Below are 19,129 nucleotides of genomic sequence, written 5' to 3' on the forward strand. Positions count from 1 at the left end.
TTTTCTTGTTTAGAATGAATTCTTTGTATTTAGATTTCAATTCGTTCACTTTGATTCTCCACTTTTGCAGCCAAGGCTCGAGAAGATTTAGGTGTGATTGGAGTGCACGGCATGCTGTTACAGGATCCAGATGAGGTGATAGAATTGCAGTGTCGTCGGCGAATGTGAAAGTAATTGTAGTCGGGTGAGTTGGTAAGTCAGCAGTATAGAGAATATAAAGTAAGGGGGCTACAATGCTTCCTTGAGGAACTCCAGAGAGTATTGGAAGGATAAGAGAAGAAGAAGAAGAATGCGTAAATGGCGAGTGATTCAATTATAATTCTTTTTATTTATTAAGATTCATATTATTTACCTTAAAGTTTATTTTGAACAGAATATAAACTGTTATTTAAACATTTTATGGTCCAAAATTTTTGGAGGAAAAAAATGATAGAGCTAGTAACATACAAAATATAGATGTAAGAGATAAAAATGTTACCATATAAAAGCCTCACGTGACAATGATTGAAAATTATGGACAATTGCTTTCATAAGTATAGTCTTCTATAACGAAATGATTGTATAAAATATGTAATTTATGATTATCACTTAAACATAGTTTACGAGGTCATTGTTATTTTTTTTATTTTTGTATTAGGGCATGAAATTGGTTTCATTATTTCACATTACTATTTTTTGTTTTGGTTATTTTCGCTTATACACTGTTATGTTCGAATGCCAGAGTCAAGACGGAATGAAGTTTCTTTGTTTTGTCTTTTACGCATAACAGTATTTATTGTGATTGCGACAAAGTGTAAATAGACTAATTTTGTTTTATTTCTTTTTTAAAATAAATTGTCGATTCACACAATAACGGTTTTATTAAAAAAAAAATCTATAAAAATCAAGTAAGCCAATCCCATTCTTTCTATAGTCTCCATTAGTTTTTGATCATAACATTTGATTTATCAATGTTATAATTTCTTTTGCCATCATGTTTGTATTAGACTGCTCATGATTTCGTAAATGTATTTTAAGGTTTTATCTGGATAGGTCTTTTATTGAAGCCAAAAAAGAGTATCTATTGGAGTGTGGCGCTGATTTATTTTGGAGGTTATAAGTTTGGACTAGTGAGGGTCATTTCAGTTTGAACCCAGCGTCTACCTACTTTTGACTTTACTGAAAAAATGCTATTGGTTATGAGGTGTGGACATTATATCCATCTAAAAAATAGATGAATACTTCATTTTACTACATTTCAAGAGGAAACAGTGATAGTTTTGGTAGCTGGGAACGGATTAGCTAAGTACTTAGAGTCATTTACTCTTTAATTTGAGAGTAAAAATTTTTTAAAAACCTGGACACGAAGTTTAAAAGCTGATGATAAAATGCCAGTGATGCTCGTTGTTATCTCTGCAACGAGAGCACATTATTGAGGAAAAGGCTTCTGCCGACAATGATCTCAAATGGCGCATCAAGAAAAAAATCTAAGGGCCAGCAGCTGGATTTGAACCTGCGATCTTAGTGGGGGAACCCAGTACACTAATCAGTTTTTTTTTTTTTGTATTTTAAATTTAGTACAGTAGGTATTAGTGTAGATAGCATAGTCTAGCTCGACAGATTTTTTGGGAGGACGCGTTATGTATCCTCCTTAACTGACGAAAAAATGAACGTTGAGTCTTATTTCCTAGTAATTATTACAACCCATAATTACGATTATTTTTTTTTTTTTGTATTACTATTATTACAAGATAAATAATGCTGAGCAGGACGTAGTTACAGAAGCGGGAAGATGGGATGATAGCGATAAGCATTGGTTTTTTTTTATCAGCCTGGTGCTCCTGAGAGGACGCCCATGTTGGTAATCGAGTGGGTTAGTTGTGTGGAGATGCTAATATGAGAGTTGTCATTGGCTGCTGGTAAAGAAAGAAACAGATGGATTCCCCCCCAGGAAATCCCCCTTCTCTGCACAACACTTACATATATACAAACATACTTCAGTAGCATTAAAAAAATATGAGCTGGGATTCAACTATCAAATGCTAGTTATGATTATTATAAATCTGAATAGCTTCTTAACCAGCTGTAACATATATATATTTTATGGACGATATTTAACCAGACATTATATCTCGTTAATCTCGACTTTCAGCTGGTAACATCTGCCGGCGGAGCTGATGTTGGTGGTAGACGAATGATAAAAGATTCTCTGTTACCAATCTCAACAAGAAGCTTTGCGTTCGAGTTTTCCAATTGAGCTTCAAGGGAACCTAATGCTTTGAAGCCTCCTGAACGTTTTTAGCAAATAGTTTGATGTTTCTCGTCTTTGAAAAATAAAAGTAATGAATTACTCTTACGACTGACTGCCTTGCGAATAAATTCTATTCTGAACTAAGTACTCGAAGATTCTGTCTTTTAGAAGTACAGGTACGTCACCCTTAAAGTGGTGCTCCCCTAGGCAAAGCTAGAACTAATACAATGCAGGTTGGAGAAAGGAACAATTGATGACCGGAGTTTTAGTTAAGAAAGACTGCTTTGAACAAAAACATCTAAGTGAAGACTTCTAGACTCGAACCCGGGATATCCGCGTGATATTACGCTAGCCACTCAGTAATACGAGGGTTGTTTGAAAAGTCCGTGAAAAAATAAAAACTACTTAATTTTTTGGGGTAAACCTTTTTTATTTTTCAACATAGTCTCATTTTAGGCTTATACACTTCGTCCAACGCTGCTCTAGTTTGTTGATCCCTTCCGAATAATAGGATTTGTCCAAGTCTGAAAAATAGCCATTCGTTTCTGCAATCACCTCCTCGTTTGAATAAAATCTTTCTCCCGCCAGCCATTTCTTCATGTTGGGGAACAAATAGTAGTCCGAGGGAGCCAAGTCTGGAGAATAGGGGGGATGTGAAACGAGTTGGAACCCTATTTCCATTAATTTTGCGACCACAACTGCTGAGATGTGAGCTGGCGCGTTGTCGCGATGGAAAAGGACTTTTTTGTGGGCCAATCGTGGGCGTTTTTCTTGCAGCTCGGTTTTCAAACGGTCCAATAACGATGAATAATATGCACCTGTAATAGTTTTACCCTTTTCCAGATAGTCGATGAGGATTATTCCTTGCGAATCCCAAAAGACAGTCGCCATAATCTTTCCGGCCGAAGGAACGGTCTTCGCCTTTCTTGGTGCAGATTCCCCCTTGGTAACCCATTGTTTAGATTGTTCTTTGGTCTCAGGAGTGTAGTGATGTATCCATGTTTCATCCACAGTGACGAAACGACGCTTAAAGTCCTGCGGATTCTTCTGGAACAGCTGCAAACCGTCCTTGCAACACTTCATACGATTTCGTTTTTGGTCCAGCGTGAGTAATCGCGGCACCGCACCAAACTTGCGGATAGCTTTGTCATGTCCAAATGTTGATGCAAAATATTATGTACCCGTTCATTCGAGATGCCCACAGCACTAGCAATCTCACGCACCTTCACTCTTCTATCATCCATCAACATATCATGGATTTTATCAATGATTTCTGGAGTAGTAACCTCAACAGGGCGTCCAGAACGTTCAGCGTCACTTGTGCCCATATGGCCACTCCGAAAATTTTGAAACCACTTATAAACTGTTCTAATCGAAGGTGCAGAGTCACCATAATGTTTATCAAGCTTCTCTTTAGTCTCCTGAGGCGTTTTGCCTTTCATAAAGTAGTGTTTAATCAACACACGAAATTCTTTTTCGTCCATTTTTTGAAAATCACTCGACTTCCTCGATTCAAACGAATGCCAAACACAAAGAAATAGACCGATCTGGCTGAAACTTTGTGTGTGTTCTTCCAAGAGATGCTACTAACTAAACATAACCTCGATACGCGCCAGTGGTGCTATCTCTCTGACTTTGCACGGACTTTTCAAACGACCCTCGTATATTCCCTTTAAATGAAATCGTTGATCTAACTTCGCGCACAGCTACTGTAGCGCTTTTCAACGACTACTTTTTTTTTTAAAGTTTAATTTAGTTAATTATTTCCATACTGATTGCAACCTAAATTTGAGGCTACAATTTTCTAAATTTGCGAAGCGGATCTCGCAAATTTGATTTCTGAGTAAATTGCAGCAATGTTTAGAATTCTATTGATTAAATAACAACAATCGTACAGAAAACATAGCAGCAACGCAAACCAGGTCATTTGAAGGGCAAGGATTACGAAGGCACTCAGCCGTGTATCTCAAACCAACTTTGGTTTGTTAAGTTTACTAGGAAAAGGGTTTTCCTCATAAGGATAATTTGTTTAAGGTTCGACCACAATCACAGCAGGGCGCTCTTGATAAGATTAAATTTGGCGGAATGCGGATTTTGCGTTTGTGGAATTGGAAAGGAAGGTGATGCCATTCATCTAATCTTTCCGTTCGCTAAAACTGCTGAGTATTACCCATGTAGCACCAAAAATATTGCAGATAATTTGAATAAGGAATTCGCTGAATTGTTTTGTCTGTTTTGTTTTTTTAAATTTCTAATAAAAAATGAACTTTAAATTTAATAGCGGTATTTTCAGAGGTTAAAACAAAGGTTACTCCTGACGGTTTTGGCAGTTTTTATTGTGATAAAAGTATATTTCGGATACGAAATGTAAAAAAGTTGACGCCTGTACGACCGATCCAAGAACTGCCACTTTCTCAACACATAAAACAATACCCGATAATTTTTTTTTCTTAAAACGCAATTTTCAAAATGCATCTACACCCGTTAGCACCGCACCAAAGTTTGGGCCGATCTTACAAAAAATTGGCACTCTAGAGGAAATTCATCCATCCTCTTTCCCAGAAATATCCTAATCGAATTTTCTGGAAAAAATTTTCATACAAAAAGTTGTAGATCTCTTTGCTTGTAATCACTATATAAAGTTTAAATGAAGTGTTAGGAGCCGTTATACTCCCAAGAGGCACCATTGTTACCTGAAACGTAGAGCACCTCTAAAAAGAAGTTTTTATAATGAAGGCCTTTCTCCAAATCCATCGCAAAACACTTTCTCGTTAATACAAGAAAATACAAAATAAAATAAGACATTCATTGTCGAAAATTCATAACACAATATTCAAACAATTGTTGGTTTCGAAATTGAATATATTGAAGAAAAAATTTACCAAATAAAATTGCTTATTGTATTAGAATATAAAGAAAACATTGAAAACAAATGGTAAAACGAAAGCCAACGAACGACTCCTAAGAAAAAGTTATTCATTCAAAATAAAATATTCAGAAAAGAGACGCTTATATTTATGGAAAAGAAACGATTTCGTATTGAAAATGAAAATCTAAATATAAATAAGTTGAAACAAAACAAAAAATAAATAAATAAATAAATAAAAGTAAAGGCGGATAAGAGAAGTAAGATTGACATGATGGACTGGAGAGATGATGGGCTGTATTTTGAATCAATTTGACTACAGAGAGAAGATCAATTCGACGCCCAAAACACCTGGCGCTTCTTTTCTTCCACATACATACGTGCTACGTTATTTTCTTGCACATACGCACCAAAGCATCTATTGGATTTGCGCGTGACTATATTTTAATTTCTTTTGCTTTATTTTTGATGTTACTTATCAAGATTTGTTTTTTATATTTTAAAAATCACTCTTTTAAAAAAAGTTTGTCTTTTTTTAGTAACTTAATGATTGTTAATTTTATTTCTCAATGACAATATTAATAATAATATAAGCAACAAAGAAAAAATCATTAGAAGATTCCTCCTGAATTTTTTTAATTCCAAATAAAATTATTAGAAAATAACATTAGTATGGAGAAGCATTTAAGTTCGATCTAGTTTAAATTTATACCAGCTTTACATTTATCATTGAGTTTCCAAAACTTGTGGTAACTGAGGAGTGTTAGCGAGCAATTGTTTGAAACATTTCGTAGAAAATTCACTAACTATGGGGGGAAAACTTACTTGATCTCTTCCCATGAGTAAAGGGTAGGTAGCCGCTGATGGGCTGATGAGTGGATGGTCCAGGTAGTCTGGAATCTGAGACCTCTACTGCCCGAGATTAAAGTGAGAGAACACTACCTTGCTGGCGGCTGTACACTGACCAAATTCCCTCTTATTTGGAAATTTACAAAAACTATTTTTGCCCTCAATCATGAAAATTGTAGCAAAATATTGATTATTGGGCGATCAAATGATCTTGTACATTTTTACATATTACAAACGTCTGCACTCACACAAAAGTTATAACGTAAAAATATCAGCGGTCTATTCTAAATTTTTATCTGAAACATGTGAAATTTAATTGTGCATGCACTGACACTTGTTTTATTGTTAAGTTCTCTTTTGAAAATAAAAAAAATACAAAAGCCACGATCTAATTGCAAACGAAAGTAAACCGAAATATAATGCTACTCTTAAACATTTGATATTTATTCAAAACTGCGATTAATTATTACTAGGAGGGAAGGGATTAGCTATGCGGTTAGTGCATTGAATTTCCAAGCGGAGGTCCCGGGTTTGAATCCAGCTGCTGGCCCTTAGATTTTCTCTTCTTAGGAGCTCCTTACAGCTCTCTACCCGGTGATGGATAGTGTTGTCTGTAACGAGAGAACACTGTCCTGAGGCCGGCAGTGCTCTGAAAAAAGCCTCAGATGTTGACGTGCCTTAAATCATTAAAAATAAAAAAAAAAAATTACATGATTTGGTGCAAAGAAGTATGATTAAGCAACAAAATTCCTATTTTAAAAACCCATTGGCTGTTTATCGACATAAATGAGATGATGCCAGAAAACTAGGCAAGATTTAGATTTCAGCTCCATAAATGCCTAAAAGAATATCTGTTAGTCAAACAGAATCGTCTCTTATTAATGGTGAAGACGCCTCTAAAACTTACCTACACACAACACCCTGTACAAGATTTTATGAGTATCTCTGCCTACTGTCATCTGAAAAGCATTCCTAGCGTGCAGTTGGCTAAGACACAGGCTCTATAGGGTTCGAAGACTCAAGCAAACTCCTCATCGAAACTCTACTGAACCACTAGGTTTTGTCACTTTACAAACCAACTTCTTTTTGGAACTTAACCTAACCTAACCTAACTTGAGGCTATTTCTGCATTTTGCCAAGTTTTGAATAACATATTTTGGTGATTTATAGTGTGAATTATATCTAGACTGTAATACTTTCTGTACTGGGTAAATTCCTATTGTGAATATGACAAAGATAAGTTTGGTAATAGCAGGTTTTTTTTTTAAGTAAAGCCTGTACCTTTAATAAAGAATTAAATAAACAAACCCATTTCTGGTTTGTAAACATGTTGCTGTTAGTGAGAAATGTCACAACCATTGAATGGGGAGGAAATAAATGAAACAGGTTTTATGGTACGTTTTGATATGTTGTAAGATGTACTATAATATAACAACAGAATTTAACTCAGACTTTTACTTGAATATGGAGCATTCATTTATCATAATTAGCTAAGGTTATAATACACTGCTATTTGGTAACCTATTTACTAACTCAAACTTACCAACAGACACATATTTTCCTTGTGTACGTAACACTTCTAACAATCCATCTTGCCACATAACTCACACTAATTCTAACCTATCGTGTCTACAAGTTTGCATCAATTCGCACGTTATACTAATTTCTCCATGTAATTCTCGTATCCGATCTCTAGATGATTTATTGTGCTTTAATGTAAGCCGGAAAATTTTCAGAAAACTTTTGTCATCATAAATACAATTTATAATAAATGTTTTTTTAAATAAAGACAATTAAAATAAATATAATGGAAAAGTTTTCAGATCTATCTCATGTGGTCCAATTTGAAATTTTTAGGAGAATTTTTGGTTCCATTGGAGCTTTAAATCATCATCAGCGTTCTTACATCATTTTCAACAAACTTTCGCTTACTCTACAGTAAAACAGATGTTTTTGCGATCGTGACTTTTGAGCATTCACTAGAAAGTGGCCATTTTGAATCACAATTTTTTATCTGAGTCCTAAAAAGTGCTTTTTTCAAACCGGTATGTGAGTGTACGTCATCTGTGAGCAGCAGCCTAATTTGATATTTGAAATTGGTGACAATAAGGGATCCTGTTATAATAGATTTTTGTATAAAAACACCCAAACGAAAAGGCAATTTCATTGAATAAACTGATTGAATGCAACTTTTATTTTTAGTTTCACTATTTGACCTCCAGTTTGTATGTAAGTCAGACTGCACTTCCTTGCACCGACACTGTCAGTTAATGTTGGAATCTGACGAACGACCAACATTGAATCAGAACACAAAGCTCTAGGGTGCTTGTGCGTTTACTTGAAGACGTTTAAACCTAACATTGAACAACAAAATACGCTAACATTTCTGAACCGAATAGGAGGCTTGAAGTAAAGAAAAGTAATGCCTATTTTTTCGCGCGTGCCTTACGTCGAACTACCAAATTAGGTGTCGCGGACGGAGGCGATTAGCAAATATACTTTACTGTAAAGTTCTCATATTAACCATTAAATAAAATCCAAAGTCTAAGACTGGGAATCGAACCCAGTACCACAATACATATTAGCTTTGCAGGCCTCGCTTCTAACCTCTCGGCTACCGTGGCAAGACTTGAAGTATGTGAGTCAGTCAATATCTACAATAACTAACGCCTCCAATCATTGCGGTCTGAAATTCTCCACTAAATAACTACTGTTCCGTATTATATTTCCGATAAAACAATCCATAGTGCTGTTAACATTCCTTACGGCAAGGAAGTGATGTCACCTCGCTATTAAAAATTTTATTCTAAACTTTGTAGTCACCCTAATCCATTAATCCATCACCCTTATCTCTAACTCTTTCCGACAATCCCATTCGACGTCTAAGGCGGCGCTGGACGTGTGTCTTCCTCAGCGAAGTACCAGTAATTTGGGAAGCCACCCACTGTTTATTAACATTCTCATGTCCCATTTATCGCAATATTTACCTGTTTTGCTGTATTGTAAATTTATAATAAATTAATTATAATAATTTATACAAAATAAATATCAACAAATAAACAATTTTTTCCCTTTACATTAACTCTTTAAATCCGGCAATCCAGACCTAGATCCACCGAGAGCCGTCACGAAGCAATTCAGTAACATGGAATTAGAAACTGGAAGGTAAGAGGATTAAAAACTCTCTGGAGTGTCACGGAAAGGTGAGGTTACAACACTTCTTTCGGCTCGTGGCGCAATATTACGCAAAGATCCAAAAGAATTACTCTTTTCGCAAAGTCACACATTGTGTATTGGTTTTCGCCAGCAACCTCTTTAGTGTTTATTAATTTTCTGTTTCAACTTTAGGGCACTTTGAGAACTGACAAACCTCCAAAATAGAATCGTAGAGTTCATAAATTTGAGAAAGATATATCTTAAAACGTGTTTGTAAAGACGACAACAACTGTACGTCCATTTATCTTTGTCATGCTGAATAATTTGTAAGCGCCTTTTAAAATTTATAGCTTATTATGATTTATGTGATATTAAACGATTTATATTTTTACATTAAAACTAGATTATTTTGCATAAATTCACTAGTATAGTATATCTATATGCATTGTAGATTTCTTGTCGTGTAATGAATAAAACGGAAGTTAAAAACATGTGAAATAATTATTTCTTATACACAACTTGGTGTACTTAGTTAGCTGGTGGTGGCATGATATTGCATAAATTAATTATAATGAAGAAGATGAGTTAGTGTTAGATATTGGGAGATGTAGTGTGAACAATACAACAACTTTTACAAATAACACGTCTTGCCCATATCCAGCTCTTTATAGCCAACAAATTGCCAATGTAATACACGAATAGATAGGTTGTGAGTGTAACGAAGAGGACGGAGAAGTAGAGGTATGATGTAGCTCTATCCGGCTATAATGTGAGTAGCTCTTTTTATCACAGCTCCCAGATCTCGTAATGGAGAGCAGATCGAAATGTTCCTCATAGTCCGCTAGATAATATTAACATACAATTGGGAAACATTCAGAAAAGTAGTTAATGAAATTCCAGCCATTTATTTTAACTTGAACATCTAGTTAATTCAAAAGCAAAATTGTTCCTACTGAACACATAACAATGTACATGATAGTTTTTCATTTTATTGTCTAAGGAAATAAATAATGGGCTTTAAGATTTGCGAGCAATTTTTCTGTGATCTCGATACCATTTTTAGTAATTTAAATAATTAATTTCAAGATGGGCGCCAACTGACGCAGAACGTTGGCTAAAAGTGGCTCTTAGTCCATCCAAATAAGATCCAAATCCTTTCTAAATGAATGTATCTTCTCAAATCAATTCGAGATGAATTTCGGATGAACTGTATCACTCCAATAAATCTTTCCCAAATAACCTCAATGTGACTTGTACAAATTTCACATGGCAGTCACCAAATTAATGTGTTTCTGGTAAAATGGGTACTTTGAAATTTACTTTACACTAATATGTGTTCTTTTTCAAGGTGCTGCTTCATTTTGATTCAAAACGCGCGTACGAAAAGGAAGCTCAAATATCTTTCGGACTTTATTTTTTTTTTTGCCTTAGCATTAAGGTTAAGATCCTTTATAGAATAAAATAAATAAATAAAATAAATAAATAAACAAATAAAAATAAATAAGTAGATATAAAATAAGAAATAATTTTTTTTTGTATTTTTGCATTATCTGTATTACTTTTGTTATATTATTCTGTATTACTTTGTATAGTTGTATTTTTACTTAACACTTTAACGCCAAACTTTTTTGTATGGGGCTAGACCCCGAATGCAAATTTTAAATAATAAATAAATAAGTCATTTGACAAAATACAAAAAAAAAAATAAATAAATAAAAATAAAATAAATACCTAAATAAATATCTTCCGAACTAATCTTCAATGGTTCGTCAAAAACATTCACTTCAACCTATTCGGGTATTAAAAAGAATTATTCGAGTATTAATAAGAATACGGCATTAGTTGAATTCCGTTCATTACATTAAGGAATATTCTAATATTCTCCAATATTTCCAAATTTAAGAAAATTTAATGATCCTACGGTGTTTTCTTACTACTGTTTTAGTTAATAAAACGGGACTTTAATTAAAATAAGCTTGAACAGATTATTTTTTTTTTTTTTTTTTTTTTTTTTTTTTATGATTTAAGGCGCGTCAACATCCAAGGTTATTGGCGCCCGGAGCTTTTTTCAGTGCACTGCCGGCCTCCGGACAGTGTTCTCTCGTTACAGACAACACTGTCCATCACCGGACAGTGAGCTGTAAGAAGCTCCTAGGAAGAAAAAATCTAAGGGTCAGCTGCTGGATTCGAACCCGGGACCTCCGCGTGGGAGTCCAGTATGCTAACCTCATAGCTAATCCCTTCCCTAACAGATTATTGATTGATTCCGTTTAAATAAAGATCCACATTCATAATTCCTCTCTTTGAAAATCCTTGAATCTGTCTCTCTCCAATATCAATCCTTAATCCTTAGTCGTGGCTTGTACAATTCTATATTTTTTGTATCTTAATAGGGCAGTTAGCTAAGTAGAGCAACACTCTCATACTTCTTTGATCTCCATCGCCGACATTGTGACTGTCCAAGGAAAAAAGTAATTGAAACTATTGTTTATTACTGGCCATTGATTACGGCCTATTTTCACTTTTCCTTTGATTTACTATTCAGTTTATATAAAATTTAATTTGAATAAATTGAATTAAGTCATAAATTAAAAACATAAAAAATTGGAAAGAGATAGGTGAGTAGATTATTCTATTTCATTCACTTATGAATAAACAAAAGTGTCATTTATGTATTTATGAAGTTTGGATCCATTTTAAGAAATATAAACATCAATTTCATATTCAATTTAAGAAAAACAGCCAGATGTCAATATAATAAATTATTTTGTAGAAAGGCTAAGAGTAGTGAAATATTTGTGGTTTGGTGAGTGGTTAACCAATTTGTTATTCCTTTTGTTGCCGTCCATAGAGCGCGCCCTGAATAGAAATGTAAGCAAGTTTTAATAAATAATTGTGTGCTAGATTATCCTCGGGTCTTACTTTGATAATAGTATAGTTACATATTTATTTTATGTGTGGCTGGGTCCCCGTATTGTTTACTTTCACATTTTTTATCTTTTATTTATGCGCTTGTTTAACTTCAGCTAATTTATAATTAGTTTTATCTAATAAATTGATCATTTCTACTGTTTTAGTATTAAATTATTTTCTACCACTAATTTATTTTCTTTTGTACAATACAACAGCATTTATTTTGATGTAAAGTAGATTTTTGTCTTTAAACATAATTTATAATTGCTAACGATTCAACAAATATGCCTTTTGCTGTTCTAAAAACTCGCTGGTAAAAATCTAAATAAAGGTTAAAAAAATAAAAAAAAAAAAAAAAAGGATCCATTTCTGTTTTGTTATCAATGAAAAGGGTAAATGGGGTTCAACTTCCCTCATTGTCCATCCCTTTATCTCTCAAATATTACTAAATAAATTTCCAATATAGGATACTATTATTTTTTTTATTTACTTCATATTTTTTTGTACCAAGATAATCGGACAAAGCTATGAATTCAGTCAATGAAACATGGCTCACTTACAAGTTAGTTATATCCTGCATTTTACTAGCATCGGCACCAGATAGTCAGTAAAATTTACATTATAAATTACGAGTATTATATATTGCAAAACGGAAAAACTCCGTAAGAAGAATTTATCTATTTTTATTTATTTTTTAGGCGCGTTAACATCTGCAGCCAAATGCGCCCGGAGCTCTATGTAGTACTCTTTCGGCTTCGGGACAGGGTTCTCTCGTTACAGACCACACTCCCCTTCACCATACAGTGAGCTGTGAGAAGCTCCTACGATGAGAAAGTATTAGGGCCAACTGCTGCATTCGATTCCGGCATTTCACTTGGTAATAGTCAAATAGTGCAATTATCGCTGAGTTGATCCATTAATTCCTGGTTTTAGATTTCCCAGTACTTTTTTAATTAATTAGTGGGCAGTTCTCAGCAATCAGTGATCGGTGAAATCAGAGCAAGAAACAAATTTCTTCATGGGGAACAAGTATGGTACAAAATAGGAGACCATCACCCGTTCATTTCCTTGGACCTCATGATATTAGCAGTTATGTATATATATTACATTGTTATACCTAAGGTTGGTGTGTCTGCTGTATTAACTAAGTAAAGTAATCGCCTATTTTTCAGGTGGGGCTTAATGTCCAACTACCAATTAGGTGTCGCGGACAGAGGGGACTAGCAAACATACTTTACTGTAAATTTCTTTTATTAACCATCTTGAATCTCGTCAACGTAATTGTTTACCACAGAAAAATGAAATAATAGTTTATTAAGAAGCCGTGGCGATTGCGACACTTTCCTTTAGCGATTTTGCTTCGTTAGTTCCGTACTACCATTTATGTAACACTCTCTAAATGTTTAGCTGACAAAGTAATTGTTTGCCACCAAACAGAGTCTAATTCCTTCCAAAAGTTTTCATTGTTCTTTCAGACTACAATACCTATCCAACACATTCGATAATTATCAGCTGATACTACAAAGAAATCAAACCAAAGTTTGATACAATAGATTAACCCAAAATATTATTATTTGTTTTATCCATTTGCTAAATAAACAGGCGACTCTGTGAATTTAATTATTTCCGCTAACTGCTCAGTATTATACATTTTAACTTTAAGCCAGAAAACTTCTATTAAGACGGATTCTTGTGTAATCCCTGACTAATCCTAAATGTAGACTGCCAGTACTAAATCTCGAGTTCTTTCTCTCACACCATTAACTTTACAATCAGTTTAACTTTACGAAGTTTAAGGCATATTCATTGTACTATAATCGTTAATGAAGGTTACCGAGATATGATTCTTAATTCGAAAACTTATAGAAAACTATAAACTTGTTTATATATCATGCAAATGAATTCTTGATTTCGAACGTTGTTATCTGAGAACTTTATATTTATTACTCGTATTTGTCATAAATGAAACTTAAACCGGTTTCAAGCTTTGTCTTGCCTTGCAGGCCAACAAGTTCAATGAAGCTATTGACGAGGAAATATTTCGAAACCTCGATGAGAATTAAGGTCGCCATAATAACGTCTTTCTGGTTTGAATTCCTGGGCATTCGGGTTTCTCAAGGGACAATGCCGCTGTGGATCACTTGATCCAGGAAAGATCCTGTGCAGTTTTCATGGGACCAAAACCCTTTTACCCACCAAAGAATGGATGCTTAAGAATCCCATGCTAGAGGCTGGTTGAGCTATTCGCTCAAATTTACTGCGGTCTTACTCAAGCAAAGTCGGGTGACCATTAGGATGACGTTAAGCATTTTCACTGGCCGTTGAAGATTAAAAACACATATCTTGGCGGAGCACAGCTTTTGTAGGCTCAACAAGAACATGATGAAACAGCACAGCACGTATTGTGTTAGTTATGGCTTACGGTTCGGGTATCCGGATAAGAAAATTCATGTCTCCATTCTTTGACAGACAGGGCTGGATGGATGAGTTGCTCTAATTGACAATTACCACGTTAGGCTCTGGTTTGGGGAGGCGTAGTCTTTTTGGTACAATTTAATCTAATTACTAAAACTGAGAATGTGGTTTAATATGGCAGATTTTGTAATTTACGTTGCAGGATGATTTTACAATGGTCTAAATTCGGAAAATTCGCCAAAATTTCGGCTAAATTTCACTTCTATCGCCAAGATTTTAGTAAAAGCCTCATTTCTTTATCAAAAATCCCATCCATTTGTAATGGCAGTGGTATTCAAAGCAGTATTTCCAAGAGAATTGATTTTAGACAAACTTTCGGGTAGGTAGACAACGCCCATCATAGATATGATGATCTTTGTTCTTTCTTTTATCATTTAATGAATTCTTTTCTCAATTTTATAATTTTGGAATAATTAACCATTTTAGGAAAATCATTGTTTCAAATTAGAAAACAACTACTAAATTATCGTAATTTGTTAGCCTGAATCGATTAAAACAACGGATGTTCTGTTGTTAAAATTCATTGTCATCTAACTAATAAATGCAAAAGCGTTCGTTTGAAGGATAATATTATTTAAATAATAAAGATAACGTTCTCAAAAATTAAGTTTCTACTTGAAAATTGATATTTGTTTGTGAAGAAGCACTTCAAAAAAAAAAAAAATCCGTCAACTCGCTCTAAAGCTACAAGCATATAGAAAGTTTGGTTTAAATACCGCCTCCCGCTGGTTCTCCAAGAAGCGAGGTGCGTATGGGCTGTGTATCACCTTTGGAATGTTAATTTTTATCAGTTATTCATCCTAGGAATATGTAGAGTAACTTCTTTGATGTTTAGTAATGGGCTAATTATGGAAATTACCTTGTAGAATATAGCTTCGGAGGCCACTAATGGGGGCTAAATTGATTTATCGGTATTTCTATGTAAAATAATGTTGCTACCAAAGTAAACATGCATGTTCTATAAAATAACAAGTCATTTAAATCAATCATAAATCACTAAGTGTTGTCCCAGCTTTTATTATTGTTTCAAAAGAAAAATTGTAAGCATATTAGCGTAAGTGTATGCATTTAAACTTATTCATTATTAGAACTTATAATAAGCATATACTTATGGACGAGGAATTCTTTATAACCATGTTTTAATTATAGGTACTGAAAGTGGCATGTCCCACGCGGTTCTAAAGCCTAAAGGCTTATAACATCGTTCCCAACTTAATATGATTGGTAAATCCCGCCTTCTTACAAGGTTCAAGTTCGTTCCCACCGATATTCTTGGCGGCAGAGAGCCAAATATCTCATGCCGCTACCTCGCGAAAAGGTGATTCCTTTTTCCCGTACAAGAAGCTTCCAAGGTAAAAGTCCCACACTGTGCAAATGTATTCTGAACCTAGCAAGGAGTCACTTCAGAGCAGAAGCTTAGCAAGTTGTCTGATTCCCGGAAAGGTACTTCCAAGCTTTAACGCGCTTCCTCCAAAGCAATTACAAGCTGCTAGCGCATTTTCCACAGCCTGGCTGTTCGAGAAAAGAAGAGCCTCTACATCTTCAAGAATCATTTCTCAGGTGTTTGTAGTCTTAACTGCAAAAATTTCAGCAAAAAATTCTGTAAAGTAGCTGCCAAAAGATGTCTCTGGTTTCACTCAAATTGTCAAGGCTTTCGATTTTAGAGAGTCATTTATCATTGTCTTTTTGGACTGAGAATGGTCCAATCTGTTCAATGCCTCAGTCTCTGTAAATTTCTCATATTTTTTACATATAAATATCATTTATATATTTTTTTAAAGCCACTGGAATGAACTCGCCATGAAAAGGAACCTCAAAACATCTATTATAAGGCAAAAATAGTTTCATACTTTGACAAGATTGACAGAAACTAAAGTAATGGACTATCTTCCAATCACTTATTTATAAAAATAACTATACAGAGCCTACGCGTTACATTATTTTGTTCAAGTGTAAATATTTAAAATATTTAAATCACAATGTATGGTGAAAAAATCATCCAGCTTTGTAGTAAAAGCTGTTGTGTGAAATAGTTCGTGTTTGTGGTAAAAATAAACGGGTATCGGGTCTTTTTATTTTGATGGAATCTCTAATTACTTGGGTGCGCCTTAAATTTAAAATAAATAAAAAATAAAATATGAGTACCAATGTTTTACTATTTTAAATTGTTAAAATAATAATCTAATGTTAATCACCATTAGATTAGTGTTTTTTATTTTGCAAATGCACCATTTATTGTTTTGTCCAAAATATTCTGAGTTTAAATTATCGGTTTCAATCCAATGTATTGGTTTGCATCAATAAATAAAATCAAGAAATTACGCTAATCAGGCTAGTTTTGATATTTTGAAAAACAAGCTGCACGCCTGCAAATGCACTTATTAAAATAATATTTTATTAGTTTCTGCCATAATAATATTGTCTCCATTCTTTTAAGTTTTTGAAATATATTGGGTGACGCCCCTGGCATTTTGTGAGCTTCCCAGTGGACCATTATATAAGATTTAATTACACATTAAGAAAGACGGTCTCTAGTTTAACTATGCGGGTTTATTGTTCTCATATAATTAGCTAGTGAAATATATATATACATATTTATGTATTATATTAATATTAAGAGTTTGCGTGTAAATTTCCACATCGATTGTGACTCTGTTCACATCTTATTAAAGTCCACAGTTCGCTGGCTACTTACATTTTCATAAAAAAAAAAAAAAATCGAGTAAAGCTGGCTTCTGCATTAAATTGGATGAAAAGTAAACTTAAAAAATTTTATTCTGTCTTTATGTTTTCGAAGATCTTTAATTAGGTTAGTTGAACTTTAGTGATTGTGTTAATTAAACTAAACCAGTGTTATCACTAAGGAACGGATTTTTATGTATTTAAAAATGCCAAATATTTAATTAAAATATGCATTTATTTTCGTCAATTATGTGGAAAATATGTGATTTTCTTAAAATATTTAAGTAAAATGGACATTTTTTTTATGAAAATGGATTTTTTTGGGGGGGGCAAGTTATAATTATTTATACAAGAAAAGAACATTTTTACAATTATAAATAAGTTTGTGGAAAGGGATATCTGCTCTAACCAAAGCCCGACACAGATCTGTACTCAGAGTAGACTTACTTGATGATGGAGATGTAAGGAAGGCTTGATAGGACGTCCTCTCTTTCTTTCTGTTTTTATTCTCTATGTGCGATCCGGTGGCAATATGTTGGGTTACTTGGAAACGTTGAGAGCAAGAAACGCGCTTGTCACAAGCTGTGCAGTACAAAATGTCTCCATCACTTCGAAAAAGTTCTGCTGGAAACTCGCGAAGATATTTAGCAACCAGTTGTTTGTTTGAGGCCGATGTTCGTGGCATTTCACCCAAAAAAGAATACACTAAGTGACCGAACGAAATGAATTGGACACTTCAACGAACGAGCTGAAAGAACAGACAACGTCAGAAAACTTCAAAGAACTAACAAGTGCCCGTCACTGTTTAGCAGCATTCTGTGTAAATTACAATAACCATTGTACCCACTGTGATTCACAGCCCTACAGTCTGTGGTTCACAGTTCCTGTCAACCACCTCCCAATTATGAAAATATGCCCAAAATGAAAAATATGAAAAAATATGTACATATTTTGATTAAATATGTAGAAATATTTATTTATTTTAATCAAATATGTATAAATATGCGATAACATCCAAATATGTGAAATAAAAGTAGACTCAAACGGCTTAAAAAGTGTCAGTATGAATACTTCTAGTTAAAAAACGTCTGTAAATTGCCTAGAAAAAAATATGTAAATACATACGAATCCGTTCCCTAGTTATCACAATGGTTTTAACTTTTATTTTGGCCAAATAGAGCGACCACAGTTGTAAAATTTAGCCCTGTTCATATTACGTAATTTCATTGACTGAAATAATGGAAATCTGGTTGAACTACAAGACATTTCAATGTTTTTCCAATAATTGTAACTTTTATTTTGGCCAAATAGAGCGAAATTTAGCCCTGTTTGTTTTGCTGAAATCATAGAAATCTGGTCGAACTACCAAAAAAATCCAAATTGAACCCAGTAAAGAAATTCAGTCTTCCAGTAACTCTTTCTATAAGCTGGTTTTTGTATTAATTTAGATGAAAAGTAAACTTGGAAAATTTTATTCTGCCTTTATGTTTTCGAAGATCTTTAATTAGGTTAGTTGAATGTGATTCTTTATCTTAATAAAGCTTTCATGAGTGAAACAATATGGTATTCTATACAAAACTCTCGGTAAAATTATATTGAGCTCAATTTGGTAAAAGTAATCTCAGAGTTTCGTCAAACTATAATTTGTATTTACAGTGCCGATGGCGAGAGGAGTGACGTAGAAGTCTACGTCTACTACTAATTAATTAGTCATGATTGTTCTTGTTTGTTAAATTTGACATTACAAATCGAGTAATTGGTTAAAATTTGTGTATATGATGCGAACACTAGCCAGAAAGTACACTTCTAGCACAACTAAGGATATTGTTCGAAAAGAAATTAAACTTAGACTGGCAACTTTTAGAAAAACAATCGAGGATATGGCCTTTCTTTTACGAAAATTTATGACTTTTATGTTTTTTTGAAAAAGGGGGACAAAATTGTTAGTTGTTCTTCAA

The 19,129-nt window shown here is 33.9% G+C and overlaps 1 protein-coding gene across 3 annotated transcripts in view; it reads right to left on the minus strand.

The window, feature by feature from the left end:
- Su(var)3-7 (Suppressor of variegation 3-7) overlaps positions 1 to 18,241 on the minus strand; it is a 49,419-nt gene extending 31,178 nt beyond the window's left edge. The window contains exon 1 of one of the 3 annotated variants that reach the window (XR_012461632.1): positions 5,922 to 7,259. Coding sequence is in view for 2 of the 3 variants with exons in the window: in XM_074139329.1 (XP_073995430.1) it covers positions 17,619 to 17,856 (238 nt within the window). In the remaining variant the exon portion in view is untranslated. Of the gene's footprint in view, positions 1 to 5,921; positions 7,260 to 7,488; positions 7,783 to 17,618 lie in introns of those variants that run through there. The other 2 variants (XM_074139329.1, XM_074139335.1) reach the window with 2 other exon arrangements.
- Positions 18,242 to 19,129: the final 888 nt, after the last annotated feature.

The sequence above is a fragment of the Rhodnius prolixus genome, unplaced genomic scaffold, assembly GCF_049639745.1.
Source record: "Rhodnius prolixus isolate KJV_2025 unplaced genomic scaffold, Rpr scaffold_1, whole genome shotgun sequence".
Lineage (NCBI taxonomy): Eukaryota > Metazoa > Arthropoda > Insecta > Hemiptera > Reduviidae > Rhodnius > Rhodnius prolixus.